Source organism: Crinia signifera, chromosome 1 (assembly GCF_055691185.1).
Source record: "Crinia signifera chromosome 1, ASM5569118v1, whole genome shotgun sequence".
Lineage (NCBI taxonomy): Eukaryota > Metazoa > Chordata > Amphibia > Anura > Myobatrachidae > Crinia > Crinia signifera.
The window spans coordinates 362355852-362369604 of record NC_139217.1 but is presented as its reverse complement, the minus strand read 5'-3'; the positions used below and the strand labels follow the sequence as shown (position 1 = coordinate 362369604).

Sequence of the window (13753 nt, the reverse complement as noted above, 5' to 3'; positions counted from 1 at the left end):
AGAGGTCAACACAGTAAACACCTGTTTTTTAAGTCCTCTCCTATTGAAAAAAACAAGACCAATAAAACCCAATCCACTGTATTTATACTGCCCTGGACACGGAGAAAGTCTTTGATCGGGTTTCCTGGATGTTTACGTGCCAAACACTCCAAAGATTTGGCTTTCAGGGAAATGTCTTCAAGCCGTAGAAGCACATTATTACAATCCATCCACTGCAGTTCAAGCAGGTGGCCACTTATCTGACCCCTTCCAGATCACCAACGGCACTAGTCAGGGATGCCCCCTGTCGCCCCTTATTTTCATGTTAATCGAGCCCCTAGCTTAACATTTATGTACAAATCCTGATATTACGGGTGTTTCCATCAAACAGTCCAAATACACTATCCCTTTTTTCGATGATGATGTTCTGCTAACACTGACCAATCCATTGATCTCTCTACCAAACTTACGCAAACTCACCCCTTAGCTACTGTAGATCTCACTCTCCACCTCTGGGAACTGCTCAACAAAAGAACTCATCCTTTTTTTTTTTTAAACTATACCCTCTTACTCCTATATGGAACAACCCTGTATTTCAACCCGGCCTCTCTCCTGTAATGGCCTCCCCTTGTTTTTCGTTGGGCATTACTAGAATCCACCATATTACAGGAAACTTTGAGCCCAAACTACTTCATAGAACTACAGAAGAAATTTGCTGTTCCTAACTCCTATACTATCCGTATCTTCATATACGCCACTTTATCTCCTCTCTATGTGAGCTAAAAGTGCCTCAAAACCCCTCTCTGATAGAGGTTCTGCATGTACTGGCCAAATGCTAAAAGAGTTATCTCCCAACTATATAACTCTATTCTGATATAGGAACCTCCCACTTTAGAACGCCATGAACAGGACTACATTTTAAAGGAGTGGAATGGGACTCTATTCGCTTGGTTATTTCCAAATGCTTCATCAGTGTGGCTATACGTTAAAATCCTTATAAAATATACACTCGATAGTATCTTGTCCCAGATTGTCTTTGTCGTATGTATCCCAACTCCTCCAAACTGTGCCGGAAAAATTGGGGAGTACATGCACATTCTATCACACTTGGTGGACATGCCCAGTAATTGTGTCCTATTGGACAATGGTGCGCTCTTGCCTTTCCTGCATTGTCCACCTCCCACTTCCACCTATACCTGCCAATCTTCGGCTTTGTGCTCCCATAGAATACATTCCCAAGGAAGTTATTAAACTATTTCTCCACATTGCTGCAAAATACCAGAAAGCCCTCAACTGGAAGTTCCTCCCTCTGGGTTCGTAGCCAGAATGGAATACATCTCAAGTCTCCAAAAACAGTCAAAAACTTCCATTGTATATGGCTCCCTTGGTATGCCCATTATAATGTTGCACTCCCTGGATTTAGGTAGTTTATGACCCTTTGCCGAACCCTTATGTACGTAATCTGCTACTGCGAACATCAATTTGCCACTTTCTACCGTTCCGTCTTCACTGACCTCTCTTTTTCCTTTATATGTTTCTGTTCGAGTATTTTGCAAATGTTACTTGTTCTTATCCCATACTTAAGGAACATGCTCTTAACTTGAATTGAATCTCTCTGTTGCCAAAATTACAATGTACAAGATTATTTTTGAAGACTGATTTATTTCCTCAATTAGTCGGCTTTTTGACTAATATCACCTACAGATGGAGTCATCCTCATCTAGCTCTTTAATAGGATTGAGTGAACCAGAGCTGTCAGATTTAATCCTGTGCTAATCCCGTACTGTATTGTTCTGTGTATTGTATTGCAGCTGAGAACAATAAGCCATGGATATCCAGAGAAGGCTTATTTAAGCCGCTGTCTGTATGTCTTGTATCTTTGTCGTGCATCTATTAGTGTCAATGGAAATTTATTTCCAATAAAATTTTGTGATTAAAATATAAATAAATAAAAAAAACAGTTTTACGACGTCACTATGTCATTGTGTCCATTTAGGGCTTATACCAAAATGGCAGTTTTTTTTCCTACAAATATAAGGTCAAAATAAAATGTCTGTAAAAAGTTCACCAGCATTGACCACTTCAGGGATTTATGTAATATCTGAATACTCAGACTGCACTTTAAAATAAATTAATTCAAAGAAAGTAACATTTATGGCAGAATATGGTTACTATTTTGCTAAAATATAACAATTTTCACAGTTCATGTAAAATCTTATGTCCACATTAGTGGACATCATGCAGTACAAAGATCCATGTTGCCTGTGAAGCTTATCCTGGCATATAGGCATAACCTAAAATCAAATTCACTTCACAAAACTAACTTTCTAGGTAAACGAATTCTTCTAAACCTTGAGGTCATTTTTATGTCTGCACAGATATATATCCAAACATGGAATATGCATATTAAAAAAATAAAAGGATATTTTGTTTCTGGAGAAAAATAAGAAACCTCATGAAACAAATTGGAACAGTACAAGGCATTTTTTCCTATAATTTTCTGGCGCCCCCCCCCTATAAATAAATAAAAGGGGTAAATAGCTTGTAATAATAGGAAGATGTGGGTTTTGTATAAATAGACCATTGTGAGTGTGATCAAACTGGAATTAAATGTGTTGCTAGGGAAAGGGGTAGCTGGCTGGCACAACTCCCCTAAGTTTACTCCTTATGCCCTGCATATGTTTCATCAAGTGCAATAAGGAAGGCTTCAATCTATATTTGGGGTACCTGCTATTTAGGGTACCATCTATTGATGTAATTGTAATATAATTTGGATAGTCTTCTGCATCTAATTAGTAATGTCCCTCTCAGTACCTATCTCCCAAGGTCAAACTTCTCATATCTCAGTGGGAGGTCCTAGGCCACATGCACCAACAGCCTTTGCAACAACCACTTCAGTAAGACAACTGAATCAGGCTCATTCTCAGAGTTCCCAGCATGCAGTTCAACAGAATGTTATGTCTCCGAGGCTGGTGCTCAGTTCTCAGGCCAGGCTTCCAAGTAAGTTTTTTTTTTTTTTTTTCCTTAATGTATTGCTAATTATTTAGTATTGCCCATGAAACCTCCTTCCTTTGTAATGTTTTTAATATAAAATCTGATTTTATACTGACAGAATCCAGTAATCCTTTGTTGCTCACTAGCATTGAACCCATGTTTCTAAGAAGCTCATAGGAATTCTAGTTTAGTTACAGCTGATGAGTTTTACAATTCCCTCCTAATAACTAAATACGCCATGTCCTCATTTATATGGACTCCTTTCTCCTATGGCCCTTTTGCACTTCTATATGTCTCCTAGTGCCCTGCACATACATTTATCCATACACCTGCTCCAAAAATGGGACTCTCTCACCACCATATATGTGCTTGTCATGATCAAAAAGGAAATCATTTTACTTTCGGAAGAGGCACAGTCTTTGAACACCAATACATTAGGGAGGCTTCTGCCTGGATTATATAGAACTACAGAGAAAGTATGCTGGCCTGCTTTGAGGGCAAGAAGTGAGCTCTGCCGTTATCTGTCCTGTGGGATCTTGGCTCACAGCATTGTTTGCAGCACACCTGGTAACCCAATAACAACTCTTAATCAGAAACCTTTGACTACAGCCTGTCATAGATTTATGTTGGTACCCTCCGTTCAATCAACACCTAAAATAAAATGGACTATTTATTCTGCTGGCTTCCCCCATCCCTAAATAGCCCCAACTCAGAAGGCATGTTTTCCCTCTATTTGCTGATTTTTACATTGGCTGTATTATTGTAGCTTATAACAATGCCAGACCTACCTTGACTCATCTGAAAGGGGCTGAGCAGATGTGTCACTATCTGACTTTTCACAGTCTGGGCTTTAGAGGAGGTCTGTGCCCATAACACTACTAGTTAAATCTGCCATACCATGCTACATTGCCTGTGGGCCAGCACTCTGCTTTACCTGTGTTGCTTTGCAGACTGGCAACACTCCATGGAATGTCAGCGTTCTGAAAATGTCTGAGTCCAGTCTCTTGCTCGGTGGCCTGACCTTTTTACCTCCATGTTCAGGCAGGGACCGTACTTCCTGTTCTCATAATTGATGTTAAATGGTTGCGGTTTATTTTAAATGCAATGTGCATTCTAATTGGATATATTAATTAGTACTGGTTAAGGTATGCTTCCTTTAGTTTGTACTTCTCCCTTTAACGTCTGTTTCTTTTGGTTCTTGCAGGTGGTGAAGTAGTAAAGATTGCTCAGCTGGCTACTGCTGGTGCATCCCAGGGTCGTATTGCTCAGCCGGAAACACCAGTCACTTTGCAGTTCCAAGGAAACAAATTCACTCTGTCCCAGAGTCAGTTGCGACAGCTCACTGCTGGCCAGCCACTGCAGCTGCAAGGTATCCTGGGAAAAACCCATGGCCTCATAACTTTTTCTTATTGTGATGACCACTCACATCCAATTGTGTGAAAACTACATTAATTTGTTTAGGAAAATTGTGTGGCCACACTATGGGGGGGTATGCAATCCATGATCACGGGTGTCGATTCCTCCCGACAGCCGTGATCCTTGTCCGTTTGCGACCTGACCGTCAGCAGATCGGCAGGCGGGATTCAATGTCTCAACTGCCGATCAGCGAAAATGGGGCGTGGCCATGAAAACGTGGATTGTCTATCTGCGGCCGGAATCGCGACAATCCACGGGCGTTATCGACAGAACAGGCCCGACAGCTTTTTAAATCAGGCTCGTTCTGCCGTGATCCCTCTTCAATGCTGTTGCTAAAGACAGCATTGAATAGGCCCCGCCGTTATTTCCCCCATTGGAAATAGCGGCGGGACATTGCATGTTTCCTACTTTATCAATGAATTCTATTGGATGTATCAGTATTGTTCATATGATAAGTTTATGAGGAAAATACTGCTATTGGTTTAAGTATTCCATAGAGTTTCCAGTGTTGTAGTTGTGTAGCTTATAATGAATTCTTTTTGTATGTTCCATGTCCCAGGTAACGTTCTACAGATTGTTTCTGCCCCGGGTCAGTACCTGCGTCCTCAAGGATCTGTTGTTCTTCCTGCCATGCCTCAAGGTGCAGCTACTAATGTAATGAGAAACCAATCCCAACTGGGTGCCCCACAGCCCAATACTGTGCAATCAGCAGGTGAGGTTACTGCAGCAGGTATGAATGGCATATGCTTGTAAGTGTCTCTTAATTCAGGAATAGAGTCTTCTGGCAAAATGTAGTTGTAATGCTATCTCCCAAGAAGTTCTTATTAATGTAAAATGTGTATGATTGTGAATGAACTACTTATTTGTGGTGTGATGAGCTGTTTTAATTGAATGCTTGTCTTGACCCACTAAAATGATGCTCCCTATAAGGAGCTACATCCCTCCAGATCCACCCTTTAATCTCTCGGACAGTCACCAACAGGTGCAGTCACATACAACTCTGTGCATGCAGGTGGAATTATGGCCAACAAGTGCTCAACGCTGCACTCCTCAGATTCTAACTCTTTATGACCCATTGTATGTTTTCCGATGTATCCCAGTGATGACACTGGTAAAGTAGACGTATGAGGTCCTAAGTAATCACACAAAAATATGATTTGGTCATTTTAGTTTTAAAATTTTTAAAACATTAAGCATTTTAGCTCGTACACCAAAACATTTTAATTCAATGTTTGGATCATCTACCGGCCATATTTCCTTATTATTTAATAATTTTGGTACTTGTGTATTATCACGGCGCCCACGAAATCGGCCGCAAATCGCATGGAAAAATCGGATGCGATTTTGCGGCCGATTTCCGGACGATTTTCAACCGATTTTTCACATTTTCCGGCCGATTTGCATGCTATTCCATCATTGCACACCTTGCACACCCCCAATTTCCATCGTAGTGCATCGCATGCAATATAGTGGCATGTGAAGCGATTCGATTTGTAATTGTACAATCACCCTGATGGGTGCTTACAATGTTAAATGCACCGCCATTGTTAAAGCCACCCCCACTATCAACGCCAACCCAAAGCGTGGCGAGCGTAGCGGTACGCGTCCTCTGACCTTTTCATACCCCCACTATCCACGTCGGCGTGGAGTTGACTTTAGATAGTGTGGCGAGCGCAGCGAGCCACCGAGCCCGAAGCGTGGCAAGCCCCACGAGTTCCGGCCGATTTTCGACCGATTTTTCACTTTTTCCGGACGATTTGCATGCTGTTCCATCATTGCACACCTTGCACACCCCGATTTCCATCGTAGTGCATCGCATGCAATATAGTGGCATGTGATTCATGCCATGCGATGCATGTGAAGTGATTCGATTTGTAATTGTACAATCACCCTGATGGGTGCTTACAATGTTAAATGCACCGCCATTGTTAACGCCACCCCCACTATCAACGCCAACCCGAAGCGAGCCCGCGAGGGGCGGCGGTACGCGTCCTTCGACCTTTTTTTAATACCCCCACTATCCACGTCGGCGTGGAGTTTATTTTAGATAGTGTGGCGAGCCACCGAGCCCGAAGCGTGGCGAGCGGACGCGGAATACATGTAAAGTAATCCGCGGGGCTCGCTGCGCACCCCACGCTTCGGGCTCGGTGGCTTGCTGCGCTCACCACACTATATAAAATCAATTCCACGCCGATGTGGATAGTGGGGGTATGAAAAGGTCGGAGGACGCGTACCGCCGCCCCTCGCGGGCTCGCTGCGCTCGCCACACAAGTTGGCGTTGATAGTGGGGGTGGCGTTAATAATGGGGGTGCATTTAACATTGCGAATCACATCGCATGCCACTTGCTGGCATGCGTTGCTATGCGATATTTAATTGTACAATCAGGGGCGTTCCCGAAAATCACATCGCATACCATCGCATAGTACCTGGGGGTGTGCAAGGATGGAATAACATGCAAATCAGCAGGAAATGGCCGCAAATCGGACGCAAAATCGCATCGCAGATCAAATCGGACGATAAATCGGATGCGATATCGGATGCGATTTAGATTAAATCGGGCGCCATGATAATACACAAGTACCATTATTTTTATTATTGATTTTTGCATGAAAATTACATACCATTACCATTTAACAAATAACATTACTGTACAATATATAACAACAAACAGTGTCATCTAAGAAAAAGTAATCCTTGTCAATGTGTTAAATAGTTGGTACATTTTTGAGTCTTTACCTGCACATACAGAATTACAACCATATTGTCGCAGTACTGGGCATCAAAATCAACATTGTATAACCAGAAGACTCCTGTAGCAAAGAAATATTTTACCACAGTTATAGAAACCCCATATTCCACTCCCTTCTCTGTAAGCACCACATATTCCTGAAGGGTGAGATCTAGCAAACCAGGCCCCTAGAGGATAACAGTATCATTTCATTTGTATTCCCTGGGGAACAGTGAAAGGGAGATTCCAGATTCCTTACAATATGCCCAACAATCTTCTATACCAGTGATAGCCATGCAGCAACTGTGGGGCTACTGTAAATTTAAATGGACATTGGGATTTCAATGGCAACGGTCATAACAATACAGTCTACTTTATTAAATGTCCAAGGGGTCATAAACGTTAAAGGGGTTGATTCAGTTAGAGCTGAAGTGTCTCCAAACATTCTGCTGTTTTTGGGCATGCATATATTTTAGTTATTGCAGTAGTGTGGCCATCTCTAAATGTAATGCGTCGTTGTGGAATAGTAAATTCACCTAAGTGTCAGCTATGCATCCCAGTGGTGGTGGTGAGGTCACCACCAGACTCTTTCGCTGTTACTTTAAATAACTTTGTGTTTGGCTAGTGCGTATAGCTGCTGATAGATCAGATAGCCAAACTAAGTCTGACATCATACAGAACAGTGGAGGGGCGAGTCAGCACTTATATATGTTTTAGTAATACAGTAGTTAAATATGTTTATGGAACAGAGCAGGACATACAAGCTGAAGAACTGGAAGTAAATCTGATATATAAAACGCACAGGAAGAGGTCCATTTTATTTTAAGTACGAATAGCCTTATTTATGCCTGTTTTTGTTTGTTTGTTTATAGCGCTTCCAACAGCTAAAAATGCACAAGTTGGAGTGGACTCGGCAACACGCCCTGCACCTGCTGTCCTGGGAAGTGCTCAGGTATATATATATATATTACTGAAATAAAGATTACTATGGTCTCTGGAATTCTGCATATCAAAATAAAGTGATCAGACTCACAATAATTTCAGCTATACAAATTCAGATGTGTCCACTTACATCCAGCCTCCCTACACGTTCTAGAGACTTGGTAGCACCAATCTTATCTTCATGCAAATTTTTCCATACAAATGTGTCTTGGCATAATGATGTGAATAGCGCGCACAAGCAATGGTATTTTAAAAAGCCGACCTTTGAATTGGCTGAGTCTGCTTGTGCGTCTTATTTGAATAGTGATGTGAATAAGACTCACCGTCGGCAAAAGCTGTTAATGGCATTGCATGGAAATTCAGTTCACTCACGCGAACATCAGGCCCAGTGTTTGATTGCTGCTGTTCCTCGTCCTTACTCCAGGGATATTGTTCTCTGTACTATTCCTGGCATTAATTGAGGATAAAGTAAATGCTCTTCGGCTACCGTTGTGAACTTGTTTTTTCACATATATGGCTGTTGAGAATACACATTGACATTTGTAATATTTTTTCGTCACTAACCATATTGTACTTATTGAAATGGTTGTAAAGGCTTGGGGTGAGATTTATTGAGCTGTGTAAAATTGGATGCAGGTTTCAGAGCCAAACTGTGGTTAAGGGGGGTATTTACGACGGAGGAAATAGCGGTGAACGCCTATTCAATGTTGTCTTTCCCGACAGCATTGAAGAGGCAGATCGTCAGAATGGGCCCGATGGCCGTTTACGCAGACGCGCCCCCTTTTCGCAGATCAAAAAGTGGGACATTGAATCGCACCTGGCGATTTGTAGTCAAACAAAACAAAAACAGGCCAGGGTCGTGGCTGTTGGGCCAGATCGACAGTCGTGACCCGGGATTGAATACCCCCCTTAGAGGCTGAAACTTGAAAATGCATCCGATATGTGATATGTTTTGCAAACCTTAAGCTGCAAGTCATTAAAAGCATTCCACATACCATTTAGCCCAAACTGAATCCATTGTTTGCAGTGGCCATAATAAATTCCTTATTAATGGAGGCAGAGTTTACATTTTCGGGGGGCTTTATTCATTTATTTTAAATGTTTGTGTTTTGGGTCAAAAAAAGAATATATTTAAATTGTGAAAAATAGGGGAAATAATAGGATTGGGAGCAATAGTATGTATGATGATCATAATCTTTATTGATCTACAGGGCCAACACTTGCAGGGCACAGTAGCCCCTCCTGTATCCCTGATCCTACCCAATGAAAGCAGTGCATGCTCTTGTAGCACTACTGGTGGAAGTATACACTCCTCATTATGTTCTTGCTTGAGCTTGGAGCTGCTGAACTGCAACCCTTAAAAACATAGTATCACACCCTGCTGGTGCTTGTATGGTGCCACAATACTATCCACTTACTGAAGTGCCAAAAGTCATGGGATACGTGCTAAATATCATGTAGAACCCCTCTAAACCAGCAAAATGTAGCAACTTGCTATGTCATCGATTTGCACAAGTCAGTGGGAGAATTCCGTTAACCTATTCCTTCTGGGTAGCTTCCCATAAATTACTGATATTTGTAGGTCCAAGATCTTGGACCTCTACAGAATGATCCTTCCAGGTATCTGTTAACAGTCAGTAGCTTATTCAGGTGGACCATGCCATGTAAACATGCCCCTTTCCATTATGGAACTATCAACAGCCTTAACTGAAATAAAGATTACTATGGTCTCTAGAATTCTAGATATGAAAATAAAGTGATCAGACCCACAATAATTTCAACTATACAAAAATACATTTCGCCTCCCTGCAGAGACTTGGTAGCACTAAGCATCTATTCATGCAAATGTTGCTATTAAAATGTGTGGTACTTGTTTCCTAGCACGGCCACAATCGTAACTAATCGTGTCCCTTAATTAAGGGACACGATTAGCCCGATGGACCCGATTTCCTTTGAAATCAGGTCCATTTTGCCGGCTAGGAAACAAAAATCGGGGGCATCGCGTCGGTCGGGACCATTAACATTGGTCCCGACGCGACCGACGCGATGCCCCCGATATTTGCATTGACTTCAATGTTAAAAAAAATTTTAACATTGAAATCTTGTCGGGAACTGTAAAATATCGGGGGCATCGCGTCGGTCGGGACCATTAACATTGGTCCCGACGCGATGCGACGCGATGCACCCGATTTTTACATAGGATTCAATGTTAAAAAAAATTTTAACATTGAAATGGTGTAAAAATGTTAAAAAATGTGAAATGGGTCAATATGACCCATTTCACATTAAAAATGTCCCCGTCGTCGCCCCACGATAGACGGCAACCCGAAGCGTGGCGAGCGCAGCGAGCCCGCGAGGGGCGGCGGTACGCGTCCTCCGACCTTTTCATGCCCTACTATCCACTAGGGCGTGGAGTGAGAATAGAATAGTGTGGCGAGCGCAGCGAGCCACCGAGCCCGAAGCGTGGCGAGCGCAGCGAGCCCCGCGAGGGGACGCGGATACCTTCACAGGTAAACGCGTCCCTTCGCGGGCTTCACAGGTGTCCGTGGCGACGCCGACAACTGTGAAGCCCGCGAAGGGACGCGATTACCTGTGAAGGTATCCGCGTCCCCTCGCGGTGCTCGCTGCGCTCGCCACGCTTCGGGCTCGGTGGCTCGCTGCGCTCGCCACACTATTCTATTCTCACTCCACGCCCTAGTGGATAGTAGGGCATGAAAAGGTCGGAGGACGCGTACCGCCGCCCCTCGCGGGCTCGCTGCGCTCGCCACGCTTCGGGTTGCCGTCTATCGTGGGGCGCTGTGTACACGCTTCAATTTGGGGGGGTTTGGAATTTTTTTCATTAAATCCAATGTAAAATTGGGTCCCAGGGACCCAATTTACATTGGATTTAATGAAAAAATCGGGTCAAAAATCGGTCGGATCGGTCGGTCGCATCGCATGCGACCAAATCGCATGCGATGCGACCGACCGATTTTTTTCAGCACGACCACCCCGATCTTAATCGGTGTGGCCGTGCTAGGAAACAAGTACCAAATGTGTCTTCTTTGCAATATTAGGTGAATGGCACGCACAAGCAATGGTATTTTGGCATCTTACTTGAATAGTGATGTGAATAAGATACACTTCTGTCATCAAATGCTGTTAATGGCATTGCACAGGTCTGATCAGTTCACTCATGCAAGGCATTTCCTACTGCATGGTTTCTTTGTAAGACACATCTGTATATAGAAATTACTGTGATCAGCAGTTTCATATGTTGTATTGTATGTATACAATTCCAGAATACTCCTAAAATAGACTCAAGACTTACCTTCTTACTTAGCATTTCATGAATTTACCTTGTTCGGCTTGTTTTGTATTTTGGTTTGTTAAAACAAATGTAAAGCATTTTCGGGTAAGGGTGGTATCCAGTTAAGTGTGATCCATTTTGGGGCAATAAAACAGCCTGATAATGTGATTTATGGCAGATGGTCAATATCACAATATCTAATTATAGAACAAAAAACGGAAGGGATTCGATCATGGGTCCTCAAACTGCGGCCCTCCAGATGTTGTGAAACTACAAATCCCAGCATGCCTTGCCACAGTTTTGCTATAATGGAGTGTTAAAACTGTGGCAAGGCGTGCTGGGATTTGTAGTTTCACAACATCTGGAGGGCCGCAGTTTGAGGACCCATGGATTAGATCTAATTGAATAGCCCCTGGTACAGCTTTTAGCAGTGATAAACTATAAATAGGATATCTCCCTTTGTGTCCTATTGGGAAAAAAAGTTCTATATAAACGTTATCATCTTTTTACCTTTAAATGTTCATACTTAATAAGAAAAACTACACTATTAACAATGTAACCTTAAACTAATGCTGATCTCTAATTGGGTAATCTTAAAGTTATATTAGTATATTCAGAGTCCACTCTTTCAGCACCCTCTGACAACCTATGATGAGCAACCTTCCCTTATGGAAATAGAAAAATGAGTTTCATGGTAAAATCCTAACCCCCCCCCCCCCCCCAAGTTTTTCAAGTAGTTATTTAAGACCTCAAACATTTGCTTTGGTGTGCCATTCAAATGATGTGGAAGGGGCACGCAAAACTAAGACGCTCTCGGGTGTCTTAGCTTTGCGTGCGCCCTGTAGGAGGACAGGGCAGGTGGCTGGCATCCGGTGATGTCAGCTGCCTGTCCCCAGCAGCTGCGTCATTGCCCAATTTCCATGGGAACACCCATGAAACACTAGGCGTTCCCATGGGCGCATCCAACTGCCCACAACCCCCGCCTGCAGTGGTGGGTGCGAATGGGATGGCGAACTTGCAATTCGCTTAGCCCAGTTGCCCTCCGTTCTCTGCACATGCACAGAAATGCACAGGCGCCGAACATCGTTCCACCATGCGAACGGACCTGAATAAGGTCCTAAGCCTCTTGGAAATTACATTATCAAGAACCTTTCTCTCTATGCATTTTTTTAAATTGTTTACATGAAGATCCATAAATATATAAATGCTTAAATTATTATTTTTGTTGTCATTTGTTTGGGAATGAAGGAATCTGCAGAAAATAAGCAGCGGTTGTTGAAGGAACGCTTGGACCGGATATTCGCCTATAATGAGAGGCGCAGTGCACGGGCTCCTTTGTATGGCTCTGACTTGACATCGCTTTTCTCATTGAATTCTTCTCATTCCCACCCTTCCCTATTGGATACACAGTGGAGCTGGACTGGGTCTGTTAACTGCGCTGTTTCCTCCCAGTCCCCTGAGAATTCAAGTGATCCATTACACTATCTTATACTGAGCCCAGAACAGCAGAAAACTGCCCTTGAACCTCTTGCTAAAAGGTGAATTAAAAGTCTCCCTGAGGTTTTGGTGTTTACTAATAACTGATGTCCTGAGTCTTATTTCTTATATATCTTTAATGTTAGAAGTATATAACAAGGTGGTAGTGGTATGGAATATTAAAATGCTCCTCTCTCTGTGCAAAGCCAGAAGATGCTAGATGTATGGCATTCATAGTGCTGATACTGCTTACTAGGCAATATCTAGCACGCCTGAGTTTCTGCAGGAAGATCTTAATTATTACTGCTGTATTCTTCCCATTTTGTAACACAAAAGGGACTTAGAGGTTATCTGCAGCTTAGTGAACATGGAGGGACGTTCTATGCCCTAAAACATTTTGGCCTTTATTCTAATTCTCTCTGTACACGTTACATCTGCCCCCCCCCCCCCCCCCCCCCCCTTCAGTGCACATGGTTTTGTCCATTTGAGAAGGAATTTGAAGCATGTCTGATGCCAGAGTGTACAGTAGATACAGTAAAGCATGGAGGTGGTGGTGTTATGTTGTAGGGTGGCTTCCTTTTTTCTTTTTGCACATAATTTGGTAACCCGTATGGACTGGCCAACTCATAGTGCAGATCTTACCCCCACTGAGAACCTCTGAGATGAATTGGAGCAATGGGTGTGTTGTAGGCCAACTCAAACTTCTTCAGTGTCACAGTTGGTTAGTGTACTTCGGTTTTGTGATTTTACCTTACCACCTGCTGTTGTCCAGGAACTTGTTGACATGTTGCAAGGAAGGGTGTCTGTAGTAATCATTGCACATGGTGGACCTACAAATTTCTAATGTCAATAGAATCCTGTTGTTTTAGTCAGTTTTGTCTACAAACTAGAAGGATGGATTGGCTGATCTTTGTTTGAAATATACAGC

The 13753-nt window shown here is 42.8% G+C and overlaps 1 protein-coding gene across 5 annotated transcripts in view; it reads left to right on the top strand.

Annotated features, from left to right (window-relative positions):
- LOC146009657 (E1A-binding protein p400-like) overlaps positions 1-13753 on the top strand; it is a 106827-nt gene that overhangs the window by 34010 nt on the left and 59064 nt on the right. For 2 of the 5 annotated variants that reach the window (XM_083150116.1, XM_083150111.1), the window contains exons 21-25: positions 2791-2979; positions 4178-4342; positions 4949-5101; positions 7991-8070; positions 12598-12887. In XM_083150116.1, the coding sequence (XP_083006242.1) occupies positions 2791-2979; positions 4178-4342; positions 4949-5101; positions 7991-8070; positions 12598-12887 (877 nt within the window). The remainder of the gene's footprint in view (positions 1-2790; positions 2980-4177; positions 4343-4948; positions 5102-7990; positions 8071-12597; positions 12888-13753) is intronic. The other 3 variants (XM_083150125.1, XM_083150119.1, XM_083150114.1) reach the window with 2 other exon arrangements.